General features: G+C 45.9%; 1 protein-coding gene across 1 annotated transcript; it reads right to left on the bottom strand.

Annotated features, from left to right (window-relative positions):
- Nucleotides 1–7,763: 7,763 nt before the first annotated feature.
- GPR75 (G protein-coupled receptor 75) lies at nt 7,764–14,001 on the bottom strand. Its single transcript, XM_074947146.1, has 2 exons — nt 13,525–14,001; nt 7,764–12,718 (listed from the first exon to the last, which is right to left on the bottom strand). The coding sequence occupies exon 2, from the start codon at nt 12,622–12,624 to the stop codon at nt 10,972–10,974; it is 1,653 nt and encodes a 550-aa protein (XP_074803247.1). The 5' UTR covers nt 12,625–12,718; nt 13,525–14,001; the 3' UTR covers nt 7,764–10,971.
- Between the last annotated feature and the right edge of the window lie 2,667 nt (nt 14,002–16,668).

The following is a 16,668-nucleotide window of genomic DNA, read 5'->3' as shown; positions in this document are numbered from 1 at the left end:
GTCTGTTGAAACCACCACAAGTAATTTGCCCTTCCTGAAAATGAGTTTCTTGATGTAGAATAATTTGAAGGTGAATTTTTAAAAATTCTACCAAGGCTATTTTTCCAATTAATGACATTACTTAGCCCTTTCACATTCAAAGACATTACTTTAAAAGGAAGAGCCATTGAGAGTAACTATTTAGCTTAGTGAAAAATTTGAAATTACTGTGATTCTTTAGCTGTTTGATGGCACCCTAATAGCTTTCTTTGACAAGGAACAAGACTGGGGGAGGGGGGCGGGTGGAGAGTTGTAGATGTGGTATATCTTGACTTTAATAAGGCTTTTGATACATGACCTTCTCATAAACAAACTAGGGAAATACAACTTAGCTGGAGCTAGTATACAGAGGATGCATAACTGGTTGGAGAATAGTTATCAGTGGTTCACAGTCAAGCCGGAAGGGCATATTAAGTGGGGTCCCTCAGAGATTAGTTCTGGGTTCTTTTATGTTCAATATCTTCATCAATTATTTAAATAATGGCATAGAGAGTACACTTATAAAGTTTGTGGACGACACCAAGCTGGTAGGGGTTGCAAGTGCTTTGAAGTAAATAGGATGAAATTTGATAAGGACAAATGCAAAGTATTCCACTTAGGAAGGAACAATCAGTTGCACACATGCAAAATGGGAAATGATGCCTAGGAAGGAGTACTGCATAAAGGGATCTGGGAGGTCATAGTAGATATCAAACTAAATATGAGTCAACAGTGTAACACTGTTGCAAAAAAAGCAAACATTATTCTGGGATGTATTAATAGGAGTTGTGTAAGCAAGACACAAGAAATAATTCTTCCACTCTACTCTGCACTCATAAGGCCTCAACTGGAATATTGTGTCCAGTTCTGGGGACCACAATTCAGGAAAGATGTGGACAAACTGGAGAAAGTCCAGAGACAAGCAACAAAAATGATTAAAGATGTAGAAAACATGACTGATGAGGGAAGATTGAAAACATTGGGTTTGTTTAGTCTGGAGAAGAGAAGACTGAGGGAGGACATGATAACAGTTTTCAAGTACATAAAAGGTTGTTACAAGGAGGAGGGCAAAAAATTGTTCTTCTTAACCTCTGAGGACAGGACAAAAGCAATGGGCTCAAATTGCAGCAAGAGAGGTTTAGTTGGACATTAGAAAAAACTTCCTGTCAGGGTAGTTAAGCATTAAAATAAATTGCCTAGGGAGGTTGTGGAATCTCCATCACTGAATATTTTTAAGAGCAGGTTAGACAAACACTTCTCAGGGTTGGTCTAGATAATACTTCGGCCTACCTTGAGTGCAGGGACTGGACTAGAAGACCTCTTGAGGTCCCTTCCAGTCCTACGATTCTATGAACCTTTTGTTGCCAATGTCTCTCATTTCTAATTATGTTGCATTCATGATTGTGTGCCTGAATATAGCTTTGTTTTTGTTTGTAAACCTCCATCTATTTCTTGTATTAATCCCTCCCCCCACCTCCTCAGTTCCCTCCCCTCTCCTGCATTCCCCATACTCTAAATCCACAACTGAAATACCAATTTAACATGCAAAACAGTCCACAAATGACTGTGCTTTGTTAAACTGTTAGGCTAACAGAAGACAGATATTATTGGTCATCCCAAATAAAGCAAATGTCATATTATTTTCTTTATAACAATAACATAGTTACTGTTCAGCTGTTCATTCCTGATGACTCCCGAGAAGTCCCTTCTGGTTAGCTTTAGATTACGCCTCAGGTATCTGAGTTCCCTTATTCACCTTCACTTCTGCCATTGCCAGTATGGTATCTAAGGTCTTTTGTCTTTTCTTTTCATTTCTTCTTTTTCCTGGGTTTCACCGTTTCCCAAGAGTTTTTGAGGAGCTTATCTCTAGTTACTTCCTCTGGAGAGATTTCTTGTATGTCTGAGATTTTGGATTTCTATCACAAGCAACGGGGTTGTATTTTTTCCTTGTTTAAAGTTTCTTACCGTATAATACTGATTTTGGAAGCTGAATGAGAATTTAAATGGGAATCCCCATTTCTAGTGGCTATCTGCTCTCCTGAGCGTTCCTGTAATTTCCTGTAGCTCTCTTCTTTTTTTTAAGGTTAGGGCAGAGAGATCATGGAAAATGTGCAGCTTATAACCTTTGAGTATAAACTCTAAATGCTCTCTGGCTTTTTTCGTAATTAAATTTTTCTGCTGCTAATTTCACAGTTAGTCAGGTCTCTGAGTTTATTATTATTATTATGAGGCCCAGCCTGGTGGAGCAGTGCCCTGTGTGCTCTCTCCACTTTTACCTCTCCCAGAGAGCTTAGATGTAACAACTCTAGAATTAAAGGTTTTACATATCAGATTGGTTTCCTCCTTCAGCGTTTTCAGACAGACCCTTAATTCTGATATTCTCCCTTCTTTATCTGTTTTCCATATTGTCCAATTTAAGCTGCATCTCTCTCTCTCTGTTCCCTCAGTGCCATGTGGTTCTGTAGCTCTGTTTCTCTCACTTGCTTTTCTTAGGCCAGTGACTCGCTCTTCCAAGTCAGCAACTTCCTTCTTTATTGCAAGAAGCTTGATCGTCAAATCATCTCTCATGCCTTAAACTCAGAGGTCATCTCCAGAATGCCTGCTTTAGTTGCCATTTCATTTTCTTCAGCTCTGGCATTTTTGCCTAATTTCGCTGCCATGAGTTCACTTGGAGTCTGAGAGATTTCTCCATGCTGTGAGCCAGAAACAGTCTTCTCAGCCCTGGTCTACACTACGAGTTTAGGTCAAATTTAGCAGCATTAGATCCATTTAACCCTGCACCCGTCCACATGATGAAGCCATTTTTGTCGACTTAAAGGGCTCTTAAAATCGATTTCTGTACTCCTCCCCGATGAGGGGATTAGTGCTGAAATTGACATCGCTGGGTCGAATTTGGGGTAGTGTGGACACAATTTGACGGTATTGGCCTCCGGGAGCTATCCCAGAGTGCTCCATTGTGACCGCTCTGGACAGCACTTTCAACTCAGATGCACTAGCCAGGTACACAGGAAAAGCATCGGGAACTTTTGAATTTCATTTCCTGTTTGGCCAGTGTGATGAGCTCATCAGCAGAGGTGACCATGGAGAGCTCATCAGCAGAGGTGACCATGCAGTCCCAGAATTGCAAAAGAGCTCCAGCATGGACCGAACAGGAGGTACTGGATCTGATCGCTATATGGGGAGATGAATCTGTGCTATCAGAATTCCGTTCCAAAAGACGAAATGCCAATATATTTGAAAAAATCTCCAAGGGCATGATGGACAGAGGCAATAACAGGGACTTGTAGCCATGCCATGTGAAAATTAAGGAGCTCAGGCAAGCCTACCAAAAAACCAGAGGCAAACGATCACTCTGGGTCAGAGCCCCAGACATGCCGCTTCTATGATGAGCTGCATGCAATTCTAGGGGGTGTCCCTACCACTACCCCACCCTTGTCCGTGAACACCTGCAAGAGGGGAGTCTCACACAACAGGGATGAGGATTTTGGGGACGAGGAAGATGAGGAGGAGGAGGAGGATAGCGCACAACAGGCAAGCGGAGAAACCGTTCTCTCCAACAGCCAGAAACTGTTTATCACCCTGGAGCCAATCCCTCCCAACCCTCCCAAGGTGGGCTCCCGGACCATGAAGCTGGAGAAGGTACCTCTGGTGAGTGTACCTTTGTAAATATAATACATGGTTTAAAAGCAAACATGTTTAATGATTAATTTGCCCTGAAGACTTGGGATGCATTCGCAGCCAGTACAGTTACTGGAAAAGTCTGTTAACATGTCTGGGGATGGAGCGGAAATCCTCCAGGGACATTATTAAGGGGACATTCAGAGGTGGCCGTTCCTGCTGGGCTGTTTGCCTGTGGCTGAAAAGAAATCATCCTTGCTATAAGCCACGCGGTGGAGGGGGGGCGCCGTTCACGCTGAGCTGTTCGCATTTGGCTGGCAGGGATCTTCTCTGATACTAGTCATGCGGTGGGAGGAGGGGTGAAGTGATCATCCCAGAGAATTGGGGGGTGGGGGGTTAGTTGGGTTTGTGCTTCACATTAACCCGAAAACCGCAGCCCCCCCTTTTAAATGGCCAACCCAATGGGTGCTTGGTACGGGAAAGGAGGGCGCCGCCTCCTTTGAATAGTTTGAAACTATTCCCATGTTATGAAGGCGGAAGAAGCCGAAAGACTATGGGTTACCATGGCTGCCTGCAAGCCAAATTCTGTTGCCCGGCCCTGCGTGTGTGATCTCTCACACCAAACCGGCAGGCCCTCAATATAAGAGGCAAAATGAGACCTCGTACCGAAAGCACATGTGCTATGTAATGTTAATAGCTTGGTTCACCGTGAAAGAGTCTACCCATTGTTCTCTAAAATGTGTCTTTTTAAACACTACTCTCCCTTTTTTCCTCCTGCAGCTGCAAATGTTTCAACGTTCCCCTTATCATCTCCGTCCCAGAGGCTAGCACAGATAAGAAGGCAAAAAAAATGCACTCATGATGAAATGTTCTCTGAGCTTATACAGTCCGCCCGCACTGAAAGAGCTCTGCAGAATGCGTGGAGGCAAACACTGGCAGAATCTAGGAAAGCAGAAAATGAACACAAGGACAGGAGGGACAAGCAAGATGAGAGGTTGCAGGAGCAAGAGGAGATGTGGCGGCAGCGTGATGAGAGGAGGCAGGATGCAATGCTGAGGCTACTGGGGGATCAAACTGATATGCTCCGGCGTCTGGTGGAGCTGCAGGAAAGTCAGCAGGAGCACAGACTGCCACTGCAGCCCCTGTGTAACCACCCACCCTCCTCCCCAAGTTCCATAGCCTCCTCACCCAGATGCCCAAGAACGTGTGGGGGGGGGGGGCCCCTCCGGGCACCCAACCACTCCATCCCAGAGAACTGCCCAAGCAACAGAAGGCTGGCATTCAATAACTCTTGAAGTGCAGTGTGGCCTTATCCTTCCCTCCTCCCCTCATCCACCACCCCACCCGGTGCTTCCCTCCTCACCCACCCCTCCTGGGCTACCTTGGCAGTTATCGCCCTATTTGTGTTATGAATTAATAAAGAATGCATGATTTTGAAACAACAATGACTTTATTGCCTCTGCAAGCGGTGATCGAAGGGGGGAGGGCAGTTGGCTTACAGGGAAGTAGAGTGAACCAAGGGGGCGGGTTTTCATCAAGGAGAAACAAACAGAACTGTCACAATGTAGTCTGGCCAGTCATGAAACTGGTTTTCAAAGCTTCTCTGATGCACAGTGCGCCCCGCTGTGCTCTCCTGGTGTTTGGCTGCACATAATCAGCGGCCAGGCAATTTGCCTCAACCTCCCATCCCACCATAAACGTCTCCCCCTTACTCTCACAGATATTGTGGAGCACACAGCAAGCAGCAATAACAATGGGAATATTGGTTTCGCTGAGGTCTAACCAAGTCAGTAAACTGTGCCAGCATGCTTTTAAATGTCCAAATGCACATTCTACCACCATTCTGCACTTGCTCAGCTTATAGTTGAACTGTTCCTTACTACTGTCCAGGGTGCCTGCGTATGGTTTCATGAGCTAGGGTATTAAGGGCTAGGCTGGGTCCCCAACGATAACTATAGGCATTTCAACATCCCCAACAGTTATTTTCTGGTCTGGGAAGTAAGTCCCTTCCTGCAGCTGTTCAAACAGACCAGAGTTCCTGAAGATGTGAGCATCATGTACCTTTCCCGGCCATCCCACGTTGATGTTGGTGAAATGTCCCTTGTGATCCACCAGTGCTTGCAGCACCATTGAAAAGTACCCCTTGCGGTTTACATACTGGTTGGCAAGGTGCTCCGGTCCCAAGATAGGGATATGCGTTCCGTCTATCGCCCCACCACAGTTAGGGAATCCCATTGCAGCAAAGCCATCCACTATGACCTGCACATTTCCCAGAGTCACTACCCTTAATAGCAGAACATCAGTGATTGTGTTGGCTACATGGATCACAGCAGCCCCCCACAGTAGATTTGCCCACTCCAAATTGATTCCCGACTGACCGGTAGCTGTCTGGCATTGCAAGCTTCCAGAGGGCTATCACCACTTGCTTGTGAACTGTGAGGGCTGCTCTCATCTTGGTATTGTTGAGCTTCAGGGCAGGGGAAAGCAAGTCACAAAGTTCCATGAAAGTGCCCTTAAGCATGCGAAAGTTTCACAGCCACTGGGAATCATCCCAGACCTGCAACACTATGCGGTACCACCAGTCTGTGCTTGTTTCCCGGGCCCAGAATCGGCATTCCACGGCATGAGTCTGCCCCATTACCACCAGGATGTCCAAATTGCCAGGGCCCGTGCTTTGAGAGAAGTCTGTGTCTATGTCCTCATCACTCTCGTCACTGCACTGCCGTCACCTCCTTGCCTGCTTTTGCATGTTCTGGTTCTGCACATAGTGCAGGATACTACGCGAGGTGTTTACAATGCGCATAACTGCCGCGGTGATCTGAGCGGGCTCCATGCTTGCCGTGGTATGGTGTCTGCTGGAGAGAAGAGTTGCAGCGGAAGCAGTGGCTGACGATGGATGCCACGAGAATAGATATTTATTGAGACTGACAAGAGGACCTGCGAGGTGGATTCATGAGAGCAGGAGAGCAGAGTTGCAGCGGAAGCGGTGGAGGACAACGGTTAGCACTGTGCACATTGCCTGAGGAAGAACAAACGTACCCAGGAGCCCGACAGACAACATGGAGAAATTCGCTATTGAGACAATAGCAGCAGAGCAGAGTTGCAGCGGAAGCGGTGGATGACGACGATTAACAGTCCTACTGCACCATCTGCTGAAAGCAGTATGGCGTCTGCACGGAAAAAAGGCACAAAACGATTGTCTGCCATTGCTTTCACAGAAGGAGGGGCGACTGACGACATGTACCCAAAACCACCCGCAACAATGTTTTTGCCCCATCAGGCATTGGGAGCTTAACCCAGAATTCCAATGGGCGGCAGAGACTGCGGGAACTGTGGGATAGCTACCCACAGTGCACCGCTCCGTAAGTCGATGCTAGCCATGGTAGTGAGGACACACTCTGCTGCCTTAATGCACTTAGTGTGGACATACGCAATCGACTGTATAAAATCGATTTCTAAAAATCGACTTCTATAGTATTGACCTAATTTCGTAGTGTAGACATACCCTTAGTGAGTTATCTTTTTAAATGTTCAGAATTCCTTGGAGAATCCATCCTCTGCAACAGTATGGTCTGTTTTTGTGGGAAGTTTTGTAGGTTTGGGGGTGTGGTGGTTGATGGAGGCAAATTCTTTGCTATCCCCTCAAAGCTCAGGCTTCAGAGAGCCATGTTATTTTGGCCCCCTGATGGTCTCTTCTCCAGATCTATTTTTACCATGAAGTCTATGAGAAATTGCCAAATTATAACCACTAGGTAGATGACCAGTAAGGATTTATTTTTTAGTTTATAAAATAAATTAACTGAAAATCATCTGGCTGTGCACATATCTGACTAATATTAGTGTTTTTCTCCTCATTTCTCCCATATATTTGTTACAGAATATCCCATCTCAAAAAATGATCAGCATCAGATGCTTCAGAGGAAGGTGAAGTAACCCCACAGTAAGGATAATCTCCCTCCCTGCCCCCCCCCCATGAAGGTTTTATCCTAATCCCTAAATCAGAAAATGTTTTAAATCCTGAAGCAGGAGGTTTTACATCCTTCCAAAATTTCTTGGCATTAACTATTATAACTCTGGATGTTCTTATTACTCATATAAATGTCCAATCCCTCTTTGAATCTTGGTAGATTCTCGGTCTCAATGACATTATGCAGCTATGAGTTCTCCAGTCTAATTCTGTGTTATAATACAAAGACATGCCACCTTTCAGTTTCACTTCTTGTGTTATCAGCCAGGGAGAACAGAAGCTCCAGATCTACCGTCTCTAAACCATTCAGTATTATATATACTTTTATCATGTCCTCTCTTATTCATCTCCATTCTTTTCAATCTCTTAGTATGAGTGGTCCACCCCCCTAACCATTCACATGTTGCATCTTGTCTCAGTTAGACTGTCACTTTTTTAGGAAGTAAGGAAATTTTATTCCGTGTCCAGCATAATGGTGCCCTGATTTAATGGCGCCAGTTAGGTACTACTACAGTACAAATAAATAACATTACTGGAGATAAAAATCACTTATTTTGTGATCTTCTAATGACTCCTGATACTTAAATTAAGGAATCACTTCAATAAAATTACAGCAACATAATATATTTTCTATTTATCACATACATTCAGCTCCACAAAATGCTTTGTTATTTAATATTATGTAGGACAACTCAAATTGGACAGTGTTCTTATTGCAGTTAAAAGTTCAGAAATGCTACATTTTATTATCTGAGACCACAAACATTTAAAAATATTAGGAATACAAAGTTACATCAGCAGTTAACTTAAGAAAAAACATTATAAAATATTTTGAAAAGATTTCAATCCCTTTCTCACTTTACTCATCACGCAAATATTGAATACATTTACTTTTATGAGCAAAGTGATCATAACCCTTAGTCATGTTATGGAGATCACATAATTCAAAGCAAAATGCGTAATTTAAGGAACATAAACAAACAAACCACCTTAAAACCTGATCTAGCAATCCTTGAACACCCAAAACTCTCACTGACTTCAATGGGAAGTTCGGACGTGCCAGGAATGCAGAACAGGAGATGTGCAAGTTAAGTATATATAGGACCCAATCCTGCATCCATTTCTCAGAGTCAGGGCCCAGTCCTAATATCCTTTCTCAAGTAAAGCTGCCACGTAGTGCAATCAGTATGGTGTCTGAGTGAGAACTGGAGGATTAAGCCCATAACATCATCTCCACCCCAAAAAATTATGCGGCATCATGCTAAGGAGTAATCCAAAACAGAAAAAAAACAAACATGAGACATTTTAGTTAGTTATATTTTATCGTCACTTTAGCAAGGACCATGTTGTTCATTCACAGAAAAAAATATCTGGGTAGGGAGAAACGAACCATTGAAATTATTTCAACTTTACATTTGTGATAGAAATTTGTTTAGATTCCTTACTGCAAGAAATTATATCATGTTTAAATTACTAAAAAAGAAAAGGAGGACTTGTGGCACCTTAGAGACTAACAAATTTATTTGAGCATAAGCTTTCATGAGCTACAGCTCACTTCATCGGATGCTCAAATAAATTTGTTAGTCTCTAAGGTGCCACAAGTCCTCCTTTTCTTTTTGCGAATATAGACTAATGCGGCTGCTACTCTGAAACCATTTAAATTACTGATTATTATATTTTATTTTCTTAAAACTAAGAAAATTGTTCATTAAAGTGACATTCTTCAGTGGAAACACTGTAAAATAGTTTAGTTTCTAAAAAAGCCAGCTAAAACAATTCACATTACTATGAAAGGATGTTTTTCTTTTTCTAAATAATAAATCATTTCCCTGGAACCAAACGATGTAATTTTGTTAATTAAAGATGCCAACTTTTTCAAACTTGGGTGGCTAAAATGAGGCACCTGAACTTCTAAGTGGGTTAATTATTTCAGAGCTTCTGCTGAAGTCTATAGGAGTTCAGAGGTATTCAGCACTTTTGAAATACAGAGCACGTATTTAAGTGACTGACTTTAAGAACACCAATCTGAAAATTTTGGCTGCCGATTTAATAGCAAAAACTTTATTTTAAAACTAAAACCATCCTGTTTCAATAGGGATTTCCACAACACATAATACAATAAAACTAAATATCAGCATTATAAAAATATTTCACTTCTATATTTTGTTGCTTATGTAGGGCTGTAGATAAAATGCAGAAGTAGACAAATAATCTGACTTCAAGGTAAATAATTCATCACTAGACTGTTTTAAAATGTTTTAGTAGATAAGAAAATCTGAAAAAAGAGTAGTAATATTTGATTACTTGGTAATTTTGTTTTTTCCAGATATTAGTAATTTCTACCCGCATTTGATGGCAATGACAGATCTTAATCTGCCAAATATATAAAGTCATAGACAAAAACCAAACAACAACACTGCTCCTCAGGTAACAGTTTGTAAAGTAGAAAATTACATAGGCTACTGCATTACCAATAAATGTCAGCACTGTGATATTGCAATAGTCATTTGGATCCTCAAGTAAAACTTATAATTAGGCATTGCAAGTTAACTTTTATCAGTTGAAAATCATTTCTCCATATACCATTAAAATGGTATTTTATGACACCAGTGCCTACAATAAAGGTATAACAAAAATTAAGATTACCATATAACAAGGCACAATGCCTCTTGCAAGGATCATTCCTAATAGGTAGTGATATACAGCTATTTATAAGTAACCAGGAGTGATATCGTGGTCCCACTGAAGTCAGTGAGAATTTTCCATTGACTTCAATAAAGTCAGGATTTCACGTTAGAACCACAGAAAAATTTACTCAGCCTGGCACTTGTTATAGGAATATTATTCATTCTTTCAACGCCTGCAATAAAACAAACTTTATACTTAAGTTATCAAGATAAATCCTTAAGCATCCACCCAATTCACTGGAAACATGGTTTTCTACATTCTTAAAAATACAGCAAATATATAACAAACCATAATGTTGGCAAAGTCTGTTTTCTTTACATACTTTGCCACATGATGTAATTAAACCTACACTTTCCACACTTACAGTGTTCAGCATAAAATTTAGTAACAAAAACACCCTAATATAACTATTCCAAGTACAAATCTAAAAGATGCCCCTTTTATTAATGAAAAATTATACAATTTCAAAAAAATATTGTGGAAACAGTATTCTACTCCTTAGTTCAACTCTAAATAATTGAATATTAACAATAATAGTAATTTGTAAATTGGCAACTGGATAGCAAAATCAGATATAATACTATACTTTTGAGTTCAGAATAATCATGAATAAAAACAAACAAGGGGAGACAGAAAACCAGATGAAGTGTGGACAAGTTTCTCTGATATCATCCTCCAAGTTAAACAGAGGGGACAGGAATCTGTTTAGCTGAAGTGCTGTCATAATCTCGCACCAAGTCATTAGTGGTATGATAATGCATGGCAATATAGGATTTGGCAAATCCAAAAGTAGACTTTACTGGCTGTAAGCTATTTGGTGTGCTCACTTCCTGTGAAGGGCTGCTGTTATAGATGCTGTAATAAGGTTCAATGCGGGTATTCATGGGGGTTGAGCTGCTCTGTGCATAGTGCTGATGTCCAACAGAAGCCTTAGGACTCAACACACTTTCCTTAGAATGACTAGGACCACAAGCTTGATCCACAAACTTTTTCTGAGGTTTTGGAGACAACATGTATGCCGAATTGGTTTCATGATGGGATGACTTGTTTCTGTTGACTTCCAAGCTCCCTTTGCCCATAGCTCGAAGCCTTGTCTTCTGCTTGCAGCAGAAAAAACCAAGGGCTAAATATTGGAGACACCAAAGGACTCTCCTCCTAAGTCCAGCACTGTTCCGGGAATATATAAAAGGATTTAATCCAGATTTGAAAAAAATGAGGGTAAATCCACACAACTCAAACTGGTAGAGGATGAAACCACCATTACTGGACAGCACATCCTGCACCAAGAAGATCCCCAGGGGGAGACAGCAAACTAAGACAGAGAGGACAATGACCACACATGTCACCACCGCTTTGGAGTCTTTAGCTGTGGACAAATTCACTGTAGACACCAGTTGGAGCCTGGTGGATGCTGGAGCTGGCAGCTGGCTGAGATTCTTACTGTAGCCATGGGTCTGGACATGCTGCAACTTGTTGTAGTTCTGGTTCCTGTACAAAGCAGGCATAGCACACTGCACCCCATCCACCCCTCCTGAAGCACGAGGTCCAATGAAAGGCTGCGGTCTGGAGGCATCTACTGTGATGATGGGGGGACATTTCCTCACTTGGGCATTTCTCCTCAATGTCTGGGCTATCATGATATAGGAGACTGAGACCACAGCTACACAGCAAATGAAATCACTCACATACAAGTAGAGGATGATCTTCCCTTCGCCACTGATCAGGCTAGACATGGGGAGGCAGAGGCGGGACTTACGGGTTCTCAGGGTGGCCAAGGTAGCCAAGGTGAAGCTTGTGGCCCACAAGAGCAAGGTGAGCAGGAGAGTGCAAGGGAAGGAGGCAGTTCGGTTGGGCTGCTTCCCCAGCACCATCCGCAGCCGGTGCAGGGCAATCACAGCCACTGTCTTGAGAGACATGATGATGAAGCCAGAGCTGGTGAGGTGGAAAGTGAAGCAGAAAGCATCAGGAACACCATTCACAGAATTGAAAAACAGGACGAAGGCAAACATGGGGGCAGTTACCCCACAAATGAAGAGGTCGCAGAAGGACAAGTTGAGGATCATAAAGTCAAAGTCAGTCCTGAATTTCCTGAAGGCTGGGTCGAAGAAGGACAAGAAGACAATGAGGTTGCCATAGGACCCCAGGCAGAAGATGAGGGCCAGCAGAAAGGTGCAGGTGACCAGCGTGGCTGTGTGGATGATCTCCTGGAGATCCCCCTGGAAAGAGGAAGAGGTGGAATTCCCACTGAGAGAGTGCAGCAGCTGTAGGGAGGTGTTGAAAGGATCCAAGTGCCTTTGGTCAGCCCAGTTCTGCAGCCTGCCTGTCAGGTTCATCTTCACAAAAATAAACACACTCCCACCCCCAAAAGGGGAGTCCAGTGCCTCAACTCAGAGGTTTGGGGCAAAGTGGGTCCATGGTGGATGAAGCCTGTACACACCCCCACCCAAAGGAAAAAAAGTCAGAGCACAGAGATTAGCCCACAAAAGAGCATGAGTCACTGAATCACAGATGTTAGGAATGAGAGGGACCTAACAGGACACACACCTCATCCCCTAGGGCTCTTCCCTAAACTACAGGAGCCCTCCCAGTCAATAAGGCATGGACAGAGACAGGGGACCGGGGGCAGGGAGAGACCCCAGTCCCTGCAGGCAGGCCAGACCTCCCCCACCCGGTAAAAGAAGGCAAAGGCCCCAGTCAGAGCCTGCCCCACCCCCCAGGCTCCCTGGTGAATAGGGCCATGCCCACCCCACAGCCCCGCAAACACAGCCCCGCACCCGCCTCCCACGCTCCCCCAGCGCGGGCACAGACCCGGAGCCGCGGCGGCAGGGGCAGCACTGCCCCGCTAGCCCTCTCCCCCCGGGAAAGGGAGTCGCTGAGCTCAGGGGAGCGGCGGGTCCGGGGTAGGGGCGGCGCGGCCGGCTCCTGGCGAGTGGTCCCGGACTGCCCAGCCAGGGCCAGGCAGGCGCAGCCGGCAGGATGCACGCAGGGCCCCTGGCGCGCCCAGCACCGCAGCCTCCCTGCCGGCCCCGGCGCTCCCTGCTCCGCCAGCAGCCTCCGCAGGTGCCCCGCACAGCTGCGTGCGCCCCCCCCCCGCGCCCAGTTGTTTCCTCCTCCCAGATGTGAACCCCCCCCCGCCAGCGGTGCCCGTCTGCGGCCCCCCGGGCGCCGCCATCCGGGCAGCCGGGCGCGGGGACTCGGGGCAGGGTAGCGCCCGCCCGCGCAGAGCCCCCTACCTCGCTCCTCGCGGCGGCGCCGGCCTGGCCCCGGGGCGGCCCGGCTCTCTGGCGAGCGCGGGGCGGGAGCCTTCCCCGGCTGGGCTGGGGGACAGGCGGCTGCTGAAGTCATCGCCGACGTGCGGGAGCGGATCAATCCCCTCACTGCCACCTGCAGCCAGAGCCGGGCCGTGCGCTGCACCCAGGGCACGCACACACTGCATCCTCTCCACACACTGCATCCCCTCCACACTCTGCAATGCACACACTGCATCACAGCCACACAGTGCACCCCCCTGCACTGTGCAATGCACCCCTACTGCACAGTGCAGTGCACATGCTGCAGCACAACCACTTACCACAACCACATACTGCACCACAAACTGCACACTGTACCCACACTGCAATGCACACTGCGCCACAATTGCACACAGCACCACAACCACACTCTGCACCACACTGCACCCCTGTTGCACCGCACATTGCAACACACCCACACAGTACAACACTGCCACACACTGCCCACTGTACCACAACTACACACACACATGCTGCAACACACATACTGCACCACCACCATATACTGCACACTGACAGTGCACCACTACCACATGCATAGTGCACCATCACTATATACTGCACCAGCACTGCGCACACACTGCAGCACACTGTGTGTGGACCATGCATGCACATGCACCCCACAACTGTACCTGCACATATGCATACTGCACCACAACAGTGCACACATTGCAACACAACCACACATTGCAACACCACAGCACATACTGGTACACACAGTGTGTGTCAACCACACACAGATCTATAAATGCAGCAACCCAGCCTCACAGAGCCACACAGACGTACACTGCCATATACAGAAAGACAACCACACACAGCCTCATCACCCCAGAACACAGCCATGCAACCCAATAATACAAGAGAGAGGCACTGTCACAAGACAGTGTAACATAGCCATACAACACACAGTTACACACAAACATGAGAGAGGCACCATTGTCACACAAAACTACCACACACAGCAGCACAACTTACAAATAGCAACACAGAAGAAGCACTGCTACCACACACACAAACACACATTCAATGCCATAACACAACACATCCCCAGACCACACAGTGTGACAGCAACACACACACCCTGCTGGTGACATGGCAATGCATAAAATGCTACAGCAACAAAGCCTTAGAGCCACACACTGTGTCAGAGTCACAGCAGCACTCTCTTATCCACATACAAGCCATGACTATGCTAGACCCTATGGCTGCCTCTAGACTGGCAATTTTTGGGAAAAGCATCCCTGTCCTGTGGATAGTGAGCTCTGCATGCTGACACTGTCTCCTTGTTACATGACTGTACAGCACCAGGCAAGAAGGAGCCCCAACGCTGGCTTGGGAATCCTAGGCATTACTGTAATACAAAATCAAATAAGAATAACAGCGAGAGTGCTAGTACAGGTTGCCTGCTACCATTGGAAGCCCTCTGTCATGTAATCCTGCAGCTCTAGATGCCATAGTGTTAAAAATGGGCCAGATGACACTACGGATCCCACTGCTGCTACAAACCAGCGGAGAGCTCTGGTCTGAATTTTGTCAGTAGAGACTCAGCCCTAGCGTAGCCAGGACAAAAGTGTCTTCACAGTATTACCAACTCATGGGGTTTTTTTTCCGGAGTGATGGGATTTTTCTTCTATTCTTGTGATGAGGCAAGACACTCCAGCCCTCTAGCATTCCCACTTGCCCATTCCACTTGCCTGCCGCCTGGGAAAATCAGAGTTGCTGAAGGCAGAGCAGTCTCTCCCCCTTCCCCATCCCTAAAGCCACTTGAAGCCATTCACAAAGGGGTGAGGAGAGGGAAGAAGGGAGCAAGAGAGTCCGGCAGCTCAGGGCAGCTCCATTTCCGCCTGCCCCCTCCCATCCTGTGAGCAATAAGGATGGGATGGTGCATCTGCTCCTCCCCATCTCCATCCCTCTGGAGAGAAGTGCAGGGGGGAGGGGAGGTGAAGAGCCCCTTGGAGCTTCCCCCTCCCCATCCTGGAAAGGGGAGATGGGACTCGACTTGCAGCCCCTCCCCCAGCCTGGGAGAGGAAGATGAAGAACCCTAGGAGGAGCAGAGGTGAGGCTGGGCAGGGGTTAGAGCTCTGTCAGCAGAGGCCAAAATCCCCTTACCCAATATATTTGGCAGCGTGGGCAGCACTAATTATCTCTCACACATGGGATGGGCAGGAGTTGTTCAAAAACAAAAGACAGACCAAAAACCCCACAATATAGTAATTTAAAAAATAAATCTCATAAATTTGGGGTCCAATCTCATGACTTTTTGGGGTCCAACTCATAATTTGTGATCTCTTGTGCTTGGCAATAGTGAACCTTGACACCTGATTTCAGCACTGGTCAGCTTCCTAGCCTTGGTATAGCTACAGTGTCCCAACAACTCGGTGGCACACCAAGAATCAAATACCCTGTTGCCTTGGCAAGTGCTACAAATGGAAAGGGGGGAAAGACCAACTGGCATCTTCTGGGGTGCATGTCACACTGCAAAAGAGGCTTTTAGGGGTACGTCTGCAGAAAAAGGGTTGGTTTTAACCAGTGTTAGCTGAGTTAGGATAAAATAGCAGTGAAGACACAGCAACTCAGCTTTTAACTCAGTTGAGCAGCTCAAGTTAAACCCAATGGGGCAGCCTCCTGTTGAACTCAAGCTGCTAACCTGAGTTAAAAGCTGAGGAGTTGCTGTATCCTTGCTGCTATTTGAACCCAAGTGAGCTGACCCGAGTTACGAATGCACCTCTTCTGCAGTGCAGACGTACCCAAAGTGTCTGCCCAGGATGGGGCTGTGCTGCATGTTTGGAGTTGTAGCCTATAGGAATGAACCTACTCAATACCTTCCCTCCAGCCAGGCTGAGTTGGAGGGAAATGCATGGAAGGTGCTGTATTTTACCATGTTCACTCTCCAGCCAGCGGAGGACTCCATAATACAGGTGAACAGGAAAAAGAAATATCAGCCGGGGTCAGAGGGCAGCAGGCTCAGGAGGATGCCAGCCAATCAGAGGCAGAGTGTGAGCTGGAGCTGCTTGCTAGCGGCTGTAGCCTCAGAACTGGGACATAGGTACTGGAACTAGGGATGCTGGGGTTGCTGCTGAACCTCCT

Source organism: Natator depressus, chromosome 3 (assembly GCF_965152275.1).
Source record: "Natator depressus isolate rNatDep1 chromosome 3, rNatDep2.hap1, whole genome shotgun sequence".
Lineage (NCBI taxonomy): Eukaryota > Metazoa > Chordata > Testudines > Cheloniidae > Natator > Natator depressus.
The sequence above is the reverse complement of the archived record's forward strand: the minus strand, read 5'-3'. Positions and strand labels throughout refer to the sequence as shown.